Source organism: Microtus ochrogaster, linkage group LG9 (assembly GCF_000317375.1).
Source record: "Microtus ochrogaster isolate Prairie Vole_2 linkage group LG9, MicOch1.0, whole genome shotgun sequence".
NCBI lineage: Eukaryota > Metazoa > Chordata > Mammalia > Rodentia > Cricetidae > Microtus > Microtus ochrogaster.
Window position 1 is genome coordinate 17,818,145 of NC_022034.1, and position 18,949 is coordinate 17,837,093.

At 41.3% G+C, this 18,949-nt stretch overlaps 1 protein-coding gene across 1 annotated transcript in view; it reads right to left on the bottom strand.

Annotated features, from left to right (window-relative positions):
• Window positions 1–614: 614 nt before the first annotated feature.
• Window positions 615–18,949, bottom strand: part of Ppp1r14c (protein phosphatase 1 regulatory inhibitor subunit 14C) — a 93,353-nt gene continuing 75,018 nt past the window's right edge. Inside the window, exon 4 of the mRNA XM_005363442.2 lies at window positions 615–2,182. Within this exon, the coding sequence (XP_005363499.1) occupies window positions 2,108–2,182 (75 nt within the window). The 3' untranslated portion in view covers window positions 615–2,107. The remainder of the gene's footprint in view (window positions 2,183–18,949) is intronic.

The following is an 18,949-nucleotide window of genomic DNA, read 5'->3' on the forward strand; positions in this document are numbered from 1 at the left end:
GTGTTTTGGAGAGGGAGAGGAACCAAGTACGTAGCCTCGCATCTAGCAGGATCACCCAGGAAGTCTGATGATGCCATCGAGCAAGGGAGAGAAGCAAGGCCAGAGCGTGCACACGTGGGATGAGAGATCTCCGGTGGAAATGGGCCTCCTGCTTCACCTGCTGAACATGACGCCGGCTGGTCAAGCCTGACAGAAACCCTGCACATATCACATATTCCTGGCTCTTACTGTGCATGACATACTACTAACAACTGGAATGCTTTCTTAATTTCAAATCCCTACAGGGAAAAGGGGAGTCTGAATAAAATGAATGGGTGGGGGCGCAGCTTGGGAGAACCCAGGAATAGGAGGCTGCAGGGCAGAGTACACATTGCTGGTCTTGTTTCTTTCCCAGTCCAAGAACATGGTGGGTCCTCTGCTGAAGACACCAAGAAAAATGTCATGATTAAATGCTGGCACATACTTGGAAAATGAGGGGCTAGCCCTCTGAGTGCTCGGCATCTTCATCTGCAGAGCATGCAGCAAAGTGAACACGGCCTTGCGTAGTCTGCAATCATACGCACAAAGTGAACACGGCCTTGCATAATCTGCAATCATCATACGCACAGACAAGCTTGTAAGCAGCTCCCTTTATTTGAGTAAATAGCTTGTAAATAAATCATTGGTAAACATTACAAAATTAAATACATTTCCAAAAGCTTGCCAGTATACAGAAAATTCACAAACATAGTTCTTTTAAAAAATAAAATATGTTCAAAGCACCCTTGATATAAAATGCCTGGTCCCTGTCTTCAGACAGGGCCACCTGGAGACTTCTTACAGCAGGCAGGGTTTCCAGGGGGAGGCAGTAGGGGCTTCCTGGAAGAAAGGAAGGGTTTCTACTCACTTTTCACCCCGCCTACATCCCATATGAATTTTAATTCTTCTCTAAAGAGCTGGTATGTAACTGAAGGATAAGGGTAGGCACTCAGGCCTAACTCCCAACATGGAAATCAAAGTCACAATTAGGACCATGAACCACTGAGAGAAACCAGAGATGAAGCCACGCTTCTAAACCAACAAGTATCTTGCGGGATCTTCCCATCGCTACATTTTCTCAATACTCAGTTTACACTTCCAGACTGATGGTATCCAAGCACAGAAGGGGCCAGAATCTACTTCTAAGGAGGAAGAGATTCAATCTGTTGGCTTCCCTTTGGCCGACTTTCACTGACAGAGATAATACACAGTATTGCATTGAAAGTAGAGAGCCCATTGCTACACGGGGCTTCCTTTCTCCATTGCAAAACTCTCTTCAGGAAGTGTGGGCACTTCTTTAGAAATCTGGTTGGTTCTTGAAATTAAAAGTTCATAAAACTTCAAAAGACCACAATGAGGCAATAAGGACTTGACCTGGCGAAGCATCTCAATCAATGAAAAAAAAATGAAAGTCCATATAGTAAGCCCTTGACCAACTCAACATGTGTGTCGTATGGCTCATTATAATAATGAACACACCTAATTCTTCCACTTTGGCGCAGAAAGTGGATGCCGAAGGTAGACCACACTTGTATGAAGAATGCCTGGAGGCATCTGGAAAACACACATCCTGTGACCTCTTCTATCAGGATAGGCACAGGTTTATTCCATCAACATGAGATAGAGGTCACATTCTATTTTTGACTTAGAGTTTGTAGATATATATATACAACCATGAGACATTTTTGACATCTCAGTCAAATGTATAACTTAAGAATGTCTCATCAAACTGACCACAAGAAAACTGTCTTCCCTGTAGAGTAAGATCCTAATTACACTGAGTCCTTAACAGAAAACACTGCCTGGCTCCGCCCATCCTTACAGATACATCTGTTTTTTACAGTCCTTGTTTGGGCTGCAGTCCAAGTTGTGATAGCTTTGCCATTAAAATATTACAGTAACAAAAACCCTTTAAAGTAACAAAAGAAGGAACACTTTTGAATAAATGTCTAACCCCCCCTCCACACACATACACACCAAAAAATGTTGTTTGTAAAAGACAACTCTGGTTATTTAATAAAAGTCTTCGTGACGTCCAAATCCCAGGTCGCTTTCTTCGTCTCCGAGAGAATTCTACCCTGTTTCAAGATTATACATTCTTCTTCTGCGGAGGGCTCAGCTTCCTCATGCCTCTTATCCGGGAAAGCAGCTCCCTGATGAATTCCTAAAAGACATGAAGGAAGTTAGTACAAGAGGCCAAGTTATTAAAACCTGTGCCTGTGAATGTGGCTAGTGTCACTGATGTCAACTGCAGTGAGTGAATTGCTTACTTTATATATATATATATGTGCGCACACACACATACACACACACGTATATGTAATGTTCTATGCCCTGAAGTTTCAAATAACCGTGTTTACCTCTTTATGAAAAAATAGAAAAGTACATTGCTAGAATAAAAAAGGTTTTGTTTTAATAAATGGTAAGCTACATGTATAACAAAGAGTTGTTTTAAAATAAATTTCTTTATAATTTATAAATGTCTTTATAATTTACTGTCAGTGGGTGTTTTATTTGTATTCCTGTTTTAAATACCTATAATTTTTCTAAGGCAAATATCAAAGAATAAATATAAACATTATACTAATTACAGAGAAATTCTTGCATAAAAAGGTACTGCTAGTAGATAAGGTTTTAGAAGCTCTGCTCTGGGGCATGCAGATCCTTGAGATTTTTTTCTTCTGTAAATCATACAAGCAAACAAACAAACAAACAAACAAAATCACATTTGGTGTCACAGATCGGTGCCTACACACACCTGCATTGAAACTTGCAGAATAAATCCCTGCTGTACACGTGCTTCTGTTTTCTATTTGCATCAAATTTATTCACAAAGAAATGCTGGGGAGACCCACTGAAGTGGGTTCCTGATCTGCACTGCATGACTGATTTGTGCAGAGTTGGGGTGAAATCCAGGGCTCTGAGCAAGTTAGGCAAGCATCCCAGAGATGGAGTCCTATCCCTAGTCCTGGTGATTGCCTGGAGACCAAAAACCAAAGGCTGAGCACTGACCTACAATAACTCTCTTGTACCATTAAGAAACTGTCATTTTTGCCTTGTATTTTTAAATGCTCATCTGCTATCAAAGTCGCATGTATTAATTATAAACAGTGGTATAAGTGAAATCTATGTGCGTCAATAACTGTCCTCAGTCCAGACAATTCCTGTTGGAGACTGGTCCCACAAGCTGGTCAGAGAACTCACCCATCTTAATGCCTGCCATCCCTCATAGAGGACAGCAGAGGAGTAAGATGAAAGCCCCATTTTGTTTTTCGGTACACCTATCAAATTTAAAGAATGCTCATGATGGAAATAACATCATTTTCCCCATTTATATCTAACTTGCATTTTGCAAAGCTAAGTTTCTCATTGTTCACAGCCCATAGCATCTGGCATGTTCAGTTTTCCTTTCACTGTTTTGGGAACTGCTATGCAAATCATTGTTATGTATATGAATGCCATGCAAACGAGCGGCAGGAGCCCAGTATTCCACTGTGTGTTTCTTCTTTTGATAAAATCCAAGGTCAGAATCGCTAACCTCATCATTTATTTCATGAATAACTCTGCTAATTTTCTACTGTTTTAATAAAATTTTCACAAAGTAAAGATAACAATCATGGGGAGCAGCATACCCTAAACTGAAGGCCTTCTCCCTTAAGATAAAAGTCGCTTTATCATTTTAATCAGATTCAAGTTCCACAAAAATTAATCATAATGTAGGTGAATCTCAGATATTAAAATGTTTCAATATTACAGTTTGTGCTTATAATTAATTGTGTGTGTGTGTGTGTGTGTGTGTGTGTGTGTGTGTGTGTATGTTATACTATGACAACCATGTAGACCAGAGGACAACCTTGGGGTTTTGGTTCTGTCCTTCCACCAAGTGGTCCCAGGCATCAAACTCAGTTAAACCTGGCAGCAAGTGCCTTTATCCTCTGAGTCATCTTGCTGATCCTTCATTTTAATTTTACAGAAACATAACTTTAATAGACCTAATATACTGTCTGTACATATGATGACTAATCTTGGTGGTCAATCAATCTGATTACATTTGGAATCAACTAAAATCTACCTTACTAGGCAACACCTCCGAGGGATTTTCTTAATCAGATTATATGAGGTAGGAAGACCCACCCTAAATCTGAGCTACACTTTCTAGTGCAGCCCACATAAAATACCACAGAAGAAGGAGGCTTTTATTTTTTGCCTGCTTGCCTTCACTCTGACTGACAACCTTGATTATCTTGTTGCTGCAACAGGTATTAAACCCAGCTTCTTCAGGATTCCAACATAGACCAAAAACTATTAGCTCTCCAGGAACCCTCTGGGTCTCCAGCCCTAGATAGGGACTGCTCAGACATCCAGCCTTGTTGAGTAAACATTACTGAGTTCACTGGCTGTCCCATTGTGACAGCTACCTTTGCACCAACCAGGCTGGATCCTGGAGGTCAGTCTAACAACACTCCTTTTTAATATACATCAGTTCGGTTCATTTAGAGTCCTGACTAACACAAATACATAAAGCCTGTTTAAATTATCCATTAAATTTGCACATTTGGGTGCTCAGTTGAGTATGTGAAAGGCAAGAAGGCCAATATGTATTCCCCATATGGAAATGTGGCCATGGTACTTGTCCAGAAAGATTGTCCGTGGATTTTAGTTGATTCCAAATGTAATCAGATTGATTGACCACCAAGATTAGTCATCACATGTACAGACAGTATATTAGGTCTATTAAAGTTATGTTTCTGTAAAATCAAAATGAAGGATCAGCAAGATGACTCAGAGGATAAAGGCACTTGCTGCCAGGTTTAACTGAGTTTGATGCCTGGGACCACTTGGTGGAAGGACAGAACCAAAACCCCAAGGTTGTCCTCTGGTCTACATGGTTGTCATAGTATAACACACACACACACACACACACACACACACACACACACACACACACACACACAATTGCCACGGAAAGCCATGGGAGGCCTCGAAGCATAGAGCAATGTGATTTAATTTAAGTGTCTGAAATAACCTTTTGGAAGCCGTATGGGCTTTGAAGACATGCATGGAAGGAAGGCACATCAATTTGGTGCTATGGTAGTGAACCTGGCAATCAATGCCACGGTCAACACTGAAATAAACAAGAGTATCGATTCTGCATGCATTTCAGAGGCAGAGCCAACAGACCTTCCTGCTAGGCTGGACATGGGTGTAGGATGCGGAGGGGAGAAGAGGCAGAGAAAGCCACCATGGCTCAGTAAAAAAGGTGATGTTGTTGGCTCAGATGAGGACAACTGGAGGGACAGTAGTGGGCTTGCAATGAGATGACAGACAAGATGAATGTCAGGACTGTGGCCCACACCAGCATCCTCCCCATCAGAAGCCTTTAGCTTCAATACAAAGCAAATGGCCATTATTGAGTCACAAAGACTCAAGACCAAACAAAACAAACTTTCCTGAAAGAAATACAACTGTTACCGTTCCATTTTGAACAAATCAAGATCAGCTAATAGGTTCATAGGGAGGACTTGTGAACAAAATAGCTTAGAATCACACTCTTCAGTACTGTGGCCGCTGAGTGCATACGGCCATTGAAATAAGTAAAATGTAAAATACTTTTTGTTAGTCACACTGATCACATTTTAACCAATCCATACTTGTATGGGTACCCAACGGCACAATGCAGTCAGCAAGGTAATATTTACATTATACCAAAAAATTCTATGGGTCAGTGCAGATGATGACGCCTTAAGCTGCACAGCTGGATGAGGGAACCTTGGAGGCAGGTATAAGCACAGAAAGGCAGATGGAAGAGCAAGGCTGGAGGCTGAGGGACAAGTGGGGACTGGTGGAAGACAGGGGGGCATAAGAGATAGGGGGGGATGCAGACAGGAAGTGGGAAAGGAGCCCAGAGAAGCATGTGCTTCTAGAAGGAAGAGGTTCTAATAAAGTCCCATGCTAAAATAACAATAACAATAGAATAAAAATGTTGGGCAAATGAGGGACAGAGACAGACAGAGCCTCTAGAATGGTTGGGAAAGTTACTGTGTCCTGGAACAGAGAAACTTTAACATAGTGGTTAGAAAAGAAGCCTCCATCCCTAAGAGGTTCCTGGGGATTTTTTTTAAAGAAAGAAAACAACAACAACAAAACAAAACAAAAAACAAGAACACCTCCTGCCCAGTGTATTAAGGTTTAATCGAGAAGCTACAAACTAAATATACTAAGGTGTACAACTACCACAAGCGTACTGTCTAGACCAGCAGTTTCCACTCAGCCTGTGGCTCATGACCCCATACACAAAGCTCTATCTCCAAAAATATTCACAGTTCACTCTAGTAGCAAAATTATAGTCACGGAGTAGTAGTGAAAATAATTTTTTGGCTGCAGGCCACCACAACACAAGGAACTATAATAAATGATCGCAGTATTGGGAAGGTTAAGAACCACTGAACTAGACAATCAATATAACAGAAATTCAGAAATTTCTTCATGATTCTATAATCACTCCCTTCTCCCAACCCCAGGGAAACATGGCTTTGTTTTCTGACTATATGTTAGTTTTTATTAACTAGATTATCACACAATTGGAATCCTAACACTGTTTGCTCTTTTATCTAACTTCTTTCAGTCAGCCTATTTTGAAAATCTAGCAGTATTGTGGTGTATATTAAGAGACCCTTCCTTTTGATTGCCAAATAGTATTTTATTTTATAGATGTACCACAAATGGTTTATCCATTCACCCACTGACAGAAATCTGTTGTTTCTGGTGTGGGACTGTTATAAATAAGATTGCTCAAAACACACACACACACACACACACACACACACACACACACACACGTATGTATATGTCTTTGAATGAAATATGCTTCCATTTTCTTTGGTATAGGTTAGGTGTGGAAGAGCTAAATCTATTCATTTGTCTTTCTTTTATAACAATAATGCACTGTCTCTGCAAATACAATCTGTAAGTCCTGATAATATTAGGTAATGTCATTCGGCCAATTTTGGTGACTTTTCTCCAAATGTTTTTGGCCATTATAGGCCCTTTAAATTACCCTAAGAATTTTAGAATAAACATACGAGTTTACACTCAGCTCACACTATTCCAGGAAGTCCCTGCTGCCCCACTCCCATAATCCTTTTCTAATAGCATGCCAAGTCTATGCTGCACACTCACGCTTCACTTTCTAAATCCCCTGGCTCCATTGTTCTGCCTCCATGGAGTTTAAAGGGTCCCGCCTCCACTACTCAGTCTAACTCTAAATAGAGGATGAAGTCCATTTTTATGCCTCTGCTAACTTTTGTAATTGCACAGATTTCACCCTGCAGTTTCACACAGGGCCCTCGGGGTCGCCTTTGTTCATGTTTCCCAACCAGGCGTGAAGCACAGAGACTTCCCATTAACACTCCATCATATTCAGTCCCCAAATGGATGCATCGCCATTTATTTACAATCTGGAAGACTAGTGACAAAAATCAGGGAGGAAAAGAGTGCATAGGATGAGCATTTTACATGGCTGGGTGACAGTGGGTGGAATGTGTGGTCTCACCCTTCCTCAAAGGAGTGATGCTGGATTTTGAAGGGTGATCATTATGTTCAAATACTTGCCAATTTGGGACATCTGTAACCACAGGGATTGGGTTCTTCTGTCCCCTTACTGTAAGACACAGCTCTCTCTAGCTCTTAACTCAGCTTCTTGGTTTTTAGAAAAGCAAGCAAATAGTTCAAGTGAAATGCATGTCCTGCTTGGTTTCTGGCACACCGTCTCTACCAATCACTTCTCTCAAGGCTGCTCCCACCTACCCAGGAACTGGATGAGATAAGCTTAGAGAAAATTCTATTATCTATTCATTAATTTGATTTTGATATTTTTGTGTTTGTATTTTTTTTTTGAGGCAGAGTTTATGTAACCCAAATTGGCATCAAACTCACTGTGTAGCTGAGGGTGACCTTGAACTCCTGAGCCTCCTGCCTACTTCCACATCCCTAGTGCTGAGATGATAGGCAAACCAAATGACACCACACCCAGTTTATATGGCATCTGGGATCAAACCCAGGACTTCACACAGGCTAGACAAGCCCTTTACCAGCTGAGCCACAACCTCAAGCTGACTTAAGAGATGCTCTATCAGAGACATTTAGTGATGTTTATTCCCCTCCAAGCACTGCTAGAACACATCTTTCATTTTCATTCAGTTTCAAAATATCTTCTTGCTGGGTGGTGGGGGCACCCTCCTTTAATCTCAGCACTCAGGAGGCAAAGGCAGTGCATCTCTGTGGGTTCAAGGCCAGCCTGGTCTACAGAGTGAATTCCAGGATAGCCAGGACTCTTTCACAGAGAAGCCCTGTCTTGAAAAACTAACCAACCAACCAACCAACCAACCAACCAACCAACCAACCAACCAACCAAACAACCAAACAACCAAACAACCAACCAAACAAACAACCAAACAACCAAACAACCAACCAACCAACCAAACAAACAAACAAACAATGTTCTCATTTCCCTCTCATTTGAAATGTGACTTGAATCCCTGCCAGTATGAGATTCGCTTTATGGCTCAGAACATTTCTATACTGGCTACTGTTCTGTGCACATTTTATCTAAAAACATAGGCTGCTTCCAAGCCAACAATTTACCACTGCCTTTATATAGCTTCCTCTCTCCTAAGCCCCATGCACTACACATGCTGAGAGAAAGACTGGCTGCAAGTGGCTTCTCGCTGCATGCTGAAAAGTCGCTTTCCACTGCAAGCTGCTGGATTCCCATAGGAAAGTAGGGCCATTCAAGGCAATGCCCTGCGCACAAAGGCTGTAACTTTTGCAATACTCAAAAGGAGTAATTCATTCTTTTGGGGATTTTCATTCTCTGGTGGCATGGATGAGTGATGATGGATGGAGTGCTCCCTGGTGGCTGTGGATTCTGTTCTAGGATCTGGCCCTGGGTGGGCTGCACACAAGAAAGAAGAAAACTAACAGTGATTCATATTCTACTTTAGTACAAGTTGTTCATATTAAATCAAAAGACAGGCGTTTGAATGCAGGACTGTTGATTCCACCTGAATTGGACAAATGTGGGCTAAGCCCATACTTAGTCCTAGGTGGAATCCATAAACGAGTCTGTCCTAAGTACTGAGCCATGCAGTGGAAGTGGCTGGAAATCCTGTATTCCAGGGGCTCCTATGCCAGCTGGGGAGGAAGATACAGAAACACGTCCATCAAACAAGGCATGAGGTGCAGTGTTAAGTGTGTCTGTTTGTACACTGACAGAGGGGCAGCTATGGCGGCCAACACCTGGATCTTGTAACTGGACTCTCTCTCTGATGCCAGGGAAAATGAGGGCCATGGTCCTGAAAGTTTATGAAAGAGGAGCTGCCTGGTAAGTGTAAGGGTTGCAGCATCAAGACTGACTACTCTGGTCCATGCCTTTGACCTCAGCATTTGAGAGACAGAGGGAGAGGAATCTATGAATTTGACACCAGCCTGATCTACATAAAAAGTTGCAGCCACCCAAGCTACATTGTAAGACCCTATCTCTAAATATTTTGTAAAAAGGAGGAGAGATATGGAGAGGGAAGGGAAGGGGGAGGGAGGGAGGAAGGAAGGGAGGGAAGGAGGGAGCAAGGAAGGAAAGGAAAGAGACATTGCTTTGGAGTAAGGCCTTGTCCTCTACCATCTTCCCCTTCTTTCTCTCTTTTTGAAACTTGTATTAGCTGGCCAAGTTTTAAAAATCTGTCCATTCTAGATCCCTGACCATCGAAAGACTGTTTGGATTAACAGGCAAAATTTTTAAAAGGCAAAAAAAACCATTTTTCTCTGAGCCCTGTTTCAAGATGAATCGTATATTTTATTTCTAGCTGCTTCAGCCAGTTTTGCTCAAACGTTCCTAAAGTAGCACCTAAGAGATGCCTGGCACCACCTTAGAGTCACCCTCCAACGGTTGTTCCCTGTGTAGATTGGCCAACTGGAGAGAGTGGGACAAACTATAGCTCCCAGAGAGACCTTCTTGCTGCTTTTTAAGGAGGTGTGAGCCTAGGGTGTTGAAGACTGTAAAGTGAGTTGAGACCCAAGAAGCAGAGAACAGAAGATAAAGACTCCTAGCTGTGAACACAGGAAGGACCCTTTGAAGTAAATGTCTCAAAAAGTCATAATGGGTTTATTTTAGAAGAAAAGAGCTGAACTGTATACACTCAGTAATAAATGGTGCAATTACATGGCAAGGATTGGTGATTCTCATTCAGGAATTGCAGGGTTAAAGGTTGTGTGCTTTTGCTCGGTTGAGTCCTCCAACTTGAAGCATCCTCTCTTGAAGGGAGCAGAGAACCTCAAGTAAAACACCAGGATCTCAAGAAGTTTCCAGATTCACAAGATCCTGTCCCAAGGTTATATAAGTAGGGACAGTTGCCATACAGGGAGGATGTGCTCACCAGCCAGCTACCTCTGAGTTATTCTGGGCACTCCAGGATGTAGCTCTCCTGAGCTGTCACTGTTACGAAGGATTTGAATGACACTTCTTCATTTGAGTGCTGTAAGCAACACCAATGAAGTCACAGGTTCCCCTGTGCTGGGTGTGGGTGTCTTTTTTTTTTGTTCTGTCACCCATGCCCTATCTGGGGTGAATAGACATTTGTTATCTCCCCAGGAAAAGTGATACAGCAGTCAGTGTCCCTCTCTTCTAAGTGGGAGAGATGCTAGTGAAACTGCCCTCAAGTTCACTGGGAAAACTCAGCAAATTCACAGGTGAGAAGTGCTTAGGAAAAACCAGATCACAGTAAGTGCTGTGTAAATCCCTTGTCACCAGCCACCACTATCATGGCTTGGCTAGGAAGTGTTCCTCCAAAGCTTCTCATATCGACAGTATGGTCCCAGTCAATGGAACTTCTCTGGAAGGTGCTCTAGACTTTAGGAAGTGGGGCCTCACTGGAAGAGTTAGCTCATAGGGTATCTTGTTCCTGGTGTTCCTTTCCCTAGAAGCCCATGACATGAAGAAGTTTCTCTGCAGCTCTCATATGGCTAGGATGACTTATTGAGAAGAGCACAAGGCTCGGCCCTTGGGGAAGGAGGCCTCTAAAAATGGGAGTAAGATAAACCACCATGCTCCGAGGTCTGGGCAGCATCACCATCATGATAGATAGACCACCATGCCCCAAGGTCTGGATACCACCATTGTGATAGGTAAACCACTATGCCCGGACGTCTGGGTAGTACCGCCATTGTGAACAAGACTTCTATTCCTAACTTTACAGCTATGTCCAGTCTTCTCTGGTTCAAACACATCCTACTAAATTCATGTGGAACTTGAGAAACTATTATGACAGTATTAAGAGATATGGTCTGGAAGAGGTGAGTGGGCTCTGAGGTTCTCAGAGTGGATTAATGTCATGATCCTAAGAGAGGATTGGTTCTCTCAACAGTGGATTAGTTACCTTGAAAGTGGATTAGTTATCCTGAATTGTCCTGAAGATAAAGAGAATAGAGAATCATAAAATAAAATTAATGCTTTAAAAAAGGGTGGATTGCAAATTATAAGCTCACTGTCCTTTAATTATGGCTAGAAACCAAATATGAGTGAGTACATCCCATGTTCCTCTTTTTGGGTCTGGCTTACCTCACTCAGGATAGTGTTTTCTATTTCCATCCATTTGTACGCAAACTTCAAGAAGTTCTTGTTTTTTACTGCTGAGTAGTACTCTAATATGTATATATTCCATACTTTCTTCATCCATTCTTCTATTGATATTTAGAGAAGCTAAATAAGAAGGTGAATCCAAAGACAAACATATAGGCATCCCCCTGAATATTAACCTTCATCAGGCGATGAAAGGAGACAGAAACAGAGACCCAAATTGGAGCACCGGACAGAAATCTCAAGGTCCAAATCAGGAGCAGAAGGAGGGGGAGCACGAGCAAGGAACTCAGGACCGTGAGGGGTACACCCACATTCTGAGACAATGGGGATGTTCTTTCGGGAATTCACCAAGGCCAGCTGGCCTGAGTCTGAAAAAGCATGGGATAAAACTGGACTTGCTGAACATAGCGGACAATGAGGACTACTGAGAACTCAAGAACAATGGCAATGGGTTTTTGATCCTACTGCACGTGCTGGCTTTGGGGGGACCTGGGCGGTTTGGATGCTCAACTCACTAAACCTGGATGGAGGTGGGCGGTCCTTGGACTTCCCACAGGTCAGGGAACCCTGATGGCTCTTCAAGCTGATGAGGGAGAGGGACTTAATCAGGGGAGGGGGAGGGAAATGGGAGGTGGTGGTGGGGAGGAGGCAGAAATCCTCAATAAATAAATAAATTAAAAAAATTAAAAAAAAATAAAAAAGGGTGGATTAAAAGGAGTTAAAAAGAGTCACATAAAATGGAAAATTCACAAAGAGTCTGGATTATGTATACTATTTGAATTTTTTGATTGTGAATGAGCTAAGTACAGAAAGACATTTCATTGTATGGGCTGCTAAGCTGAACCAGCATGTATATTATAAAGGTATCCTATTTGAATTTTTTGATTGTGAATGAGCTAAGTACAGAAAGACATTTCATTGTATGGGCTGCTAAGCTGAACCAGCATGTATATTATAAAGGTATCATGACTTCCAAATTTGGGTCTAAGGATAAGGAAATTTGGGTCCTTGGAAAAGAGGTTCTTGTTTCCACAGAGGATGAGAACCTGTGGATTGCTTCCAGACCAATATGGTTTGATGGACTAAGACCCCCTGAAAGGTCGCCTTGAACACCCCTCAAAAATTACTTTGCCCAACTGCTGATTGAGTTAAACATAGCACACAGGATACACCACAAAAAACCTGATTAACAGCGCCCCCATCAGCAGGAAGCAGTATGAACAAAACTATGCCCATATTCCCAAATATTGTCTATAAATGTTTGTTTACATTTAAAGGGAGATATGATATAAATATAAATAATTTGCAATGGTATGGATCTTGGTTTATTGATAAAAATTAAGTTCAATTTTGTTATATGTATATGTATTTCTGATCTTGATTAAAGTATTGTGTTTGTGTAGCTCATTTTAAAATGTAATGTATAATTAAGAAATATAAGTTGATACTCATCTATAATAGTCAAGCTTGTAGCTATGTTAGAGTTTCTAGATGTATAGAGATATATTTCAGTTAGATAGATATTCTTCAGATCTTTCAGAGACCTTCAGAATATGGCATTTAAAATGTTTTAATAACTTAGGACTTAATAACTTAGGACAATAAGACACATCTGATCCTGGCAACACCAATCTACTTCAAGAGGAAGATGGGCATCGAAAAGGCTCTATATGGAGTTTGTTAACCTTTTGGACAAGAAACTGCTCTTGCCTAACTGCTTAACTGGACATGCAGGACCCACAGAGAAATGACTGCTGAACTTGCCTAAAGCTGAGATGGTCCTTCAGGATTCCTGTTTCATGAAAGAGTATGCTACACATTCTGCAGGACACAGAAAAATGTGAAAGACAAACTGCCAGTATAGGTGGAACTGTCTCTGAAGTTTCCTGCATTGTGGAAAAGTCTGCTAGATACTATGGGCCTGTAGGCTGAAGATGGATGCTCCAACAGTACAGAGGAACTTTGAGTGACTGTCCAGGCAGCAAGAAGTCTCTGTCAATTCTAGAGTTTTGGAAGTTGCTTACAATGCACTTCCTGTTTACTTAGGTAATATATCCTTCTGGAGTCTTTGATTAAGTTTAAGGATTTATAGTTATAGCTATAGGTTTTTAGTTATGATAAAAGATAAAGTATATATAAATATTTTACCTGTTTTATTATATGTAATTTTACTATGTTAAAGTTGAAGCCTTCCTTTTTGTTTAAACAGAAAAAGGGAAATGGTGTGGGAGGTCCTTCTGTCTATGTGTTGTTTTTATTGGTTAATGAATAAAGAACTTCTTTGAGCTCATGATAGGAGAAAACAGAGCTAGGTGGGGAAAACTAGACTGAATGTTGGGAGGAAGAAGGCAGAGTCAGAGAGATGCAATGGAGCCGCCAGAGTTAGACATGCCAAAACTTTACCTGGTAAGCCACAGCTACAGCCACGTGGTAATACACAGATTAATAGAAATGGGTTAAATTAATGTAAGAGCTAGCCGATAAGAAATAAGAGCTAATAGGCCAAGCAGTGATTTAATTAATACAGTTTCTGTGTGATTATTTTGGGACTGAGTAGACGGGAATGACCAGGTGGCGTCTCTCTATGCAACAAGCCTCTCCCAGTACCTCTGAGCAGAGGGCCACAGTTCATCAGACTTCTGCCTTTTCCCTCTCCTTCCACAATCTGAAAGACAGCAGCTAACAAATCAGCCACTCCAAACCACTTGGGTTAAGTAACTTCCCCTCTCAAGGGCTTGCAAGTGAGTGTTTGCTCTTTTTCAAAAGGAGCTTGAAGTGAATGTGGAAACATTCCTCCAGCAGTATTTCTTAGCAGTCACCACCCACTACAATCCACACCATGCACAGACAGGCATGTGTCACAGACATGTGTCACACAAGCCCCCCCTCCCCCCACAGCAGCACCACAACTGCCACCATCTCCCATCTCCAACTCTTTCCTTTGAATCTGAGTGTCATACTACGCCAGAGTAACTTCTTTTAAAACAACCAAAAAGCTTTTTATCTTCAATGAACACTTTTCTTCTAAATGACCTTTGGGCCATTCAGTGCTAGTGACTACCTTTGTATCTAAGAATGCCTCACACTTAGTCTTTATATATTTTAGTTTACCCAAAGCCTTTTCTTTCTCATGGTGTGTGCATTTTGCTTGGAACTGTACCATGTTCCGTTGGTACTCGGCACCTGTCGAGGGTGCCTTCCAAGTCAATGCTTCTTGAACTATGTGCTGCAGCCCCTTGTGGGTCACTGAAATGAATGTGGGGATTGTGACATATGAGTGACATTAAAACGTTTCTGAACTCAAGTGATCCCAAACTTTGTAGCATATAGAGGGTCCCTTGTTTGTCCCAGTTCCCACAGCCAGCAATTCCCACAGAAATCACACAGAGAGTCTATATTAATGATAAATTGATTGGCCCATTAGCTCAGGCTTCGTATTAGCTCTTATCACTTATATTAACCATTATTCTTATCTATATTAGCCACATGGCTCGGTACCTTTCTCAGCAGCATAGGTCACATCTTGTTTCTTTCATGGTCTGGGCAGTACTAGGAGGAATGGGCTTCCTTTTCCTAGAATATTTCTGTTCTGCTTGCCCCGCCTTTACTTCCTGTCTGGTTGACCTGCCTATAATTCCTGACTGGCCAATCAGCGTTTATTTAAAACATGATTGACAAAATACAGACAGTTCTCCTGCACCAAAACTTGATTAATAATCCACACGTAATGAAGTCGGGTTTGCCTGTGTCGCAGACCACGACTCCATCACAACGTTGGTTATGACCAGAAACCAGTCACGTTTTGCACTGCGCATATGTGTTCTCATACCACACAATGCCACCAAATGCTTCCTGAAGCACCTCGGCTCAGATTTGGGGTATTTTGCTTATTTGTTTTTGAGATAAGACATTACTATATAGCCTTGGCGGGCTTGTCAGCTCAGACCTGAGGCTACTTTATGTCATGAACTGCACACAGGGTTCTGCTCTTGTAGACACAATGGTTTAATTATGGAAAACAAAGACTTTTTGTATTTTCCTACTGACATTCTTCAGCATGAAAGCATCAAATTAATCTTTGAATTGGATTGTGTTAGATAAAAAGCACATTGATCTCATTCATATGCAAATTCCTTTTATTATTTACAAATGCTGATTTGCATGTATGATGATTATTTTAAGATAAATTTCTGACTTATTATTAGTAAGTCATAGTAATAATGGGTATGTACAAATGTCTCAGGTGAAACGGGTTACAAGTAGAAAAAGCTTAAGAAGCTTGGTCCACCTGGAATGCCATGTACTGTCTGACTTAATCAGTACCAATGTCTAAGAAAACAGGATGCCAATTTAAAGCAGCAGATCCCAACTTGTGGGTTTTGACCATTTTGGAGGTCAAAGACCCTTCCACATAGGTTGCATGTCAGATATCTTGCATATCAGATATTTACATTATGATTGATAACAGTAACAAAATTATCACTATTAAGTAGCTATAAAATAATGTTATTGTTGGGAGTCATCACAGTATGAAGAACTGTATTAAATTACTAATTTAGAGACTTTCTTGAGGTCATGCTGCTACTGAGTAATCAGACCAGGATGCAAATACCATGCTAATGCAAAGACATAAGAAACCTGGAACCACCCTGCCTCTGTGCTACCGATGCTGAGGATGAGAAACTCCTTTTTTAGAGCTGTTGGGTTAGGTGATTTTAGTATAATTATAAACCAAATTACTAAAGATACACATACCACAAAGGGCAGCCTTTTCAGTGTGACAGAAAAAGGAGGAGAGAGACGTAAAATATTGTGTCCCTGGGGAGACTGTGCATTTTGTTCTGGGAATATGAACCTGTCTTCCAGTTTTGCCCATTGCTTCTTCCCAGCAACAGGCAGCCAAAAGGTGGTCCTATGGGGAGGGAAACTCGGTGCCTCCCAGAAAAGTGTTACAGAACACTGGAGGTTAGGAACAGTTGGTATAATATAGCAAGATGTCAGTTTAGATCACATTATAGCAAGATTTCAAATGAGATCCCTACCTCACACTCCACAGGCAGATAAAATGAAGGGGTTTTGAATGCATGGTTAAAGTAAATACCTAAAAAGTTAATATTTAAAGTGAAATACCATGAGATTATCTTTAAGACAACCATGGCAATAAACAATTTTATTCAAAATATTTTAATTTTTAGTATTTTTAATCATGGGCATTTGGGGTATGAGCATGTGAGTACAGGGTCCATTGAGGCCAGATCCCCTTGAGCTGGAGTTACAGGCATTTGTGTGCTGCCCTGCATGGGTGCTGGGAACCAAACCCAGGTTCTCTGGAAGAGCAGGACGTGTACTGGGCCATTTCTCCAGCCCCATAAACAATTTCTTAAATAAACTTCTAAGAGATTACTCATCATGAAAGATGTCATTGCTGAACTTGACATTAAAACTTATAATTTCTGTATATAAAAGGCATTACAAGTCGAAATAAACTCTAATCTGAATTGTCCTCCTGGATATTCACATATATAAAGAATTCTTTAAAAATCAATAATGAAAATGCCAACACTTAAAAGAAACATGGATAAGAGCAGCTTCCAAATGGGATTTTCTAAAGAAGCACACACAAATGCACGTACACACAGACACACAGTTAAGCATACCAGCCCCCTCCCCCCCAAGCAAGGTCTACTGAAACAATGAGATCTCATCAGACTGGGAAAGTCAATTCCTCCTATATTCCTTGAAGAAGTCTTCCATACCAGACATGAGGTCAATAGTAATATTAGTATTCTCAATAACTAAAAGTTGAACACAACACAAGCAATTACCCGTGGAAGAATGGATAACTATAGGCATGGCAGAAGAGAAAACTGACTTTTGTAGCATCCCTCCACATAAACACTGTGGTGCACACATAAGCACACACAGTGAATAAATGAGAAAAAGAATACTATACACAACCAGACAGATGCCTTGGCAGATAAAAGCCTTTGTTGAGCAAGCCTGTGACCTGAGTTTGAGCTTCAAAATCTCCACACACAAAAACAAGCTGGATCCAGTGGTGTTAATCTGTGGTCCTGGGGCTCTTGCAGTGAAATGAGTGACAGAGACAGGAGAAACAGCCAGACGATTGCAGGCTAGTCATCTAAAGCATGCAGCATGGCAGAAACAAGAGAAACCTTGCCTCAACAGGGTGGAGGAAGAGAACCTGTTCTGCAGTATTTTGATTGCATTCTGAAAATAAAGTTTGCTTTGAATCAGAAGATGGAACTAGTGACTAGCTGACCAAAATTAAAATAGAGGTTTTTGAGGACTGAAGCTAGATAGACAGGAAGTAGTAGGGTGTGGCTTAGAGAGGGTCTTGGTCTTTGTGGATGGAGGAACAACAGAGCTATATAGTAGGTCACTGGTCGCTTCTCCACCGCTTCTCTGATCATTCAGGTTCTTACCCTGATAACTGACCCCCAACTTTTTACTGATAAAGAACAACTAGATAAACGCATCAAGAACCAACTCCTGAAGACTGTCTTCTGACTTCCACACGAGTGTCCTGGCACATATGTGTGCCCCCTCACGCACGCGCGTGCGCACACACACAATAATAATCACACATAGAAATAATTTTTGAAAAGGATGTTGTATAGTAAAAGATAATAAGGAAGAATTAACAAAGTATACATCCCATTGCATTAATAATTAATACAATTGTTAATACCATTGATAGGCAAAATTAAGTCAGGTTTTAAAAAAGAGAACTGGTAACATAATTATAAATTGAAAAAGAACACAAAATACTCTATGTGTATACTTGCCACCCCTGTGTCGTCACAACTGCCTAGTTCCACATTGCTGTTTGGTCAAGACAAGACATTAGGAGAAGCTCAGCAAGGATCTGTAGAGAATGACCCGAAGGAATGAGTGAATACATACAGTGGCAGCATGGAAGTAAAGAAAGGGGTATGGGGAGTTGTAGACATGGCTCTGCTCTTAAGAAGAGTGCTTGTTCCTCTTACAGAGGACCCAGGCTCACAACTGCCCATGACTTCAGTTCCAGGGGATCCAGCACCCCCTTCTGGCCTCCATCCACACCAGGCATGCATGTGGGACACAGACACACAAATAATCAACACTCACATACATACAATTAAAATACATAGATTTGGGGGTGGGTGGGCAGCACTAATGCCTTTAATGTCCATTAGGGAGAAAATATCCATTGACCCAAGGAACTCTGGAGACTTTCAGGGGTGTTTCTTTAGGACTGGATAAGTAATGAGTAATAAAAAAGTGGAGCCAATGCGT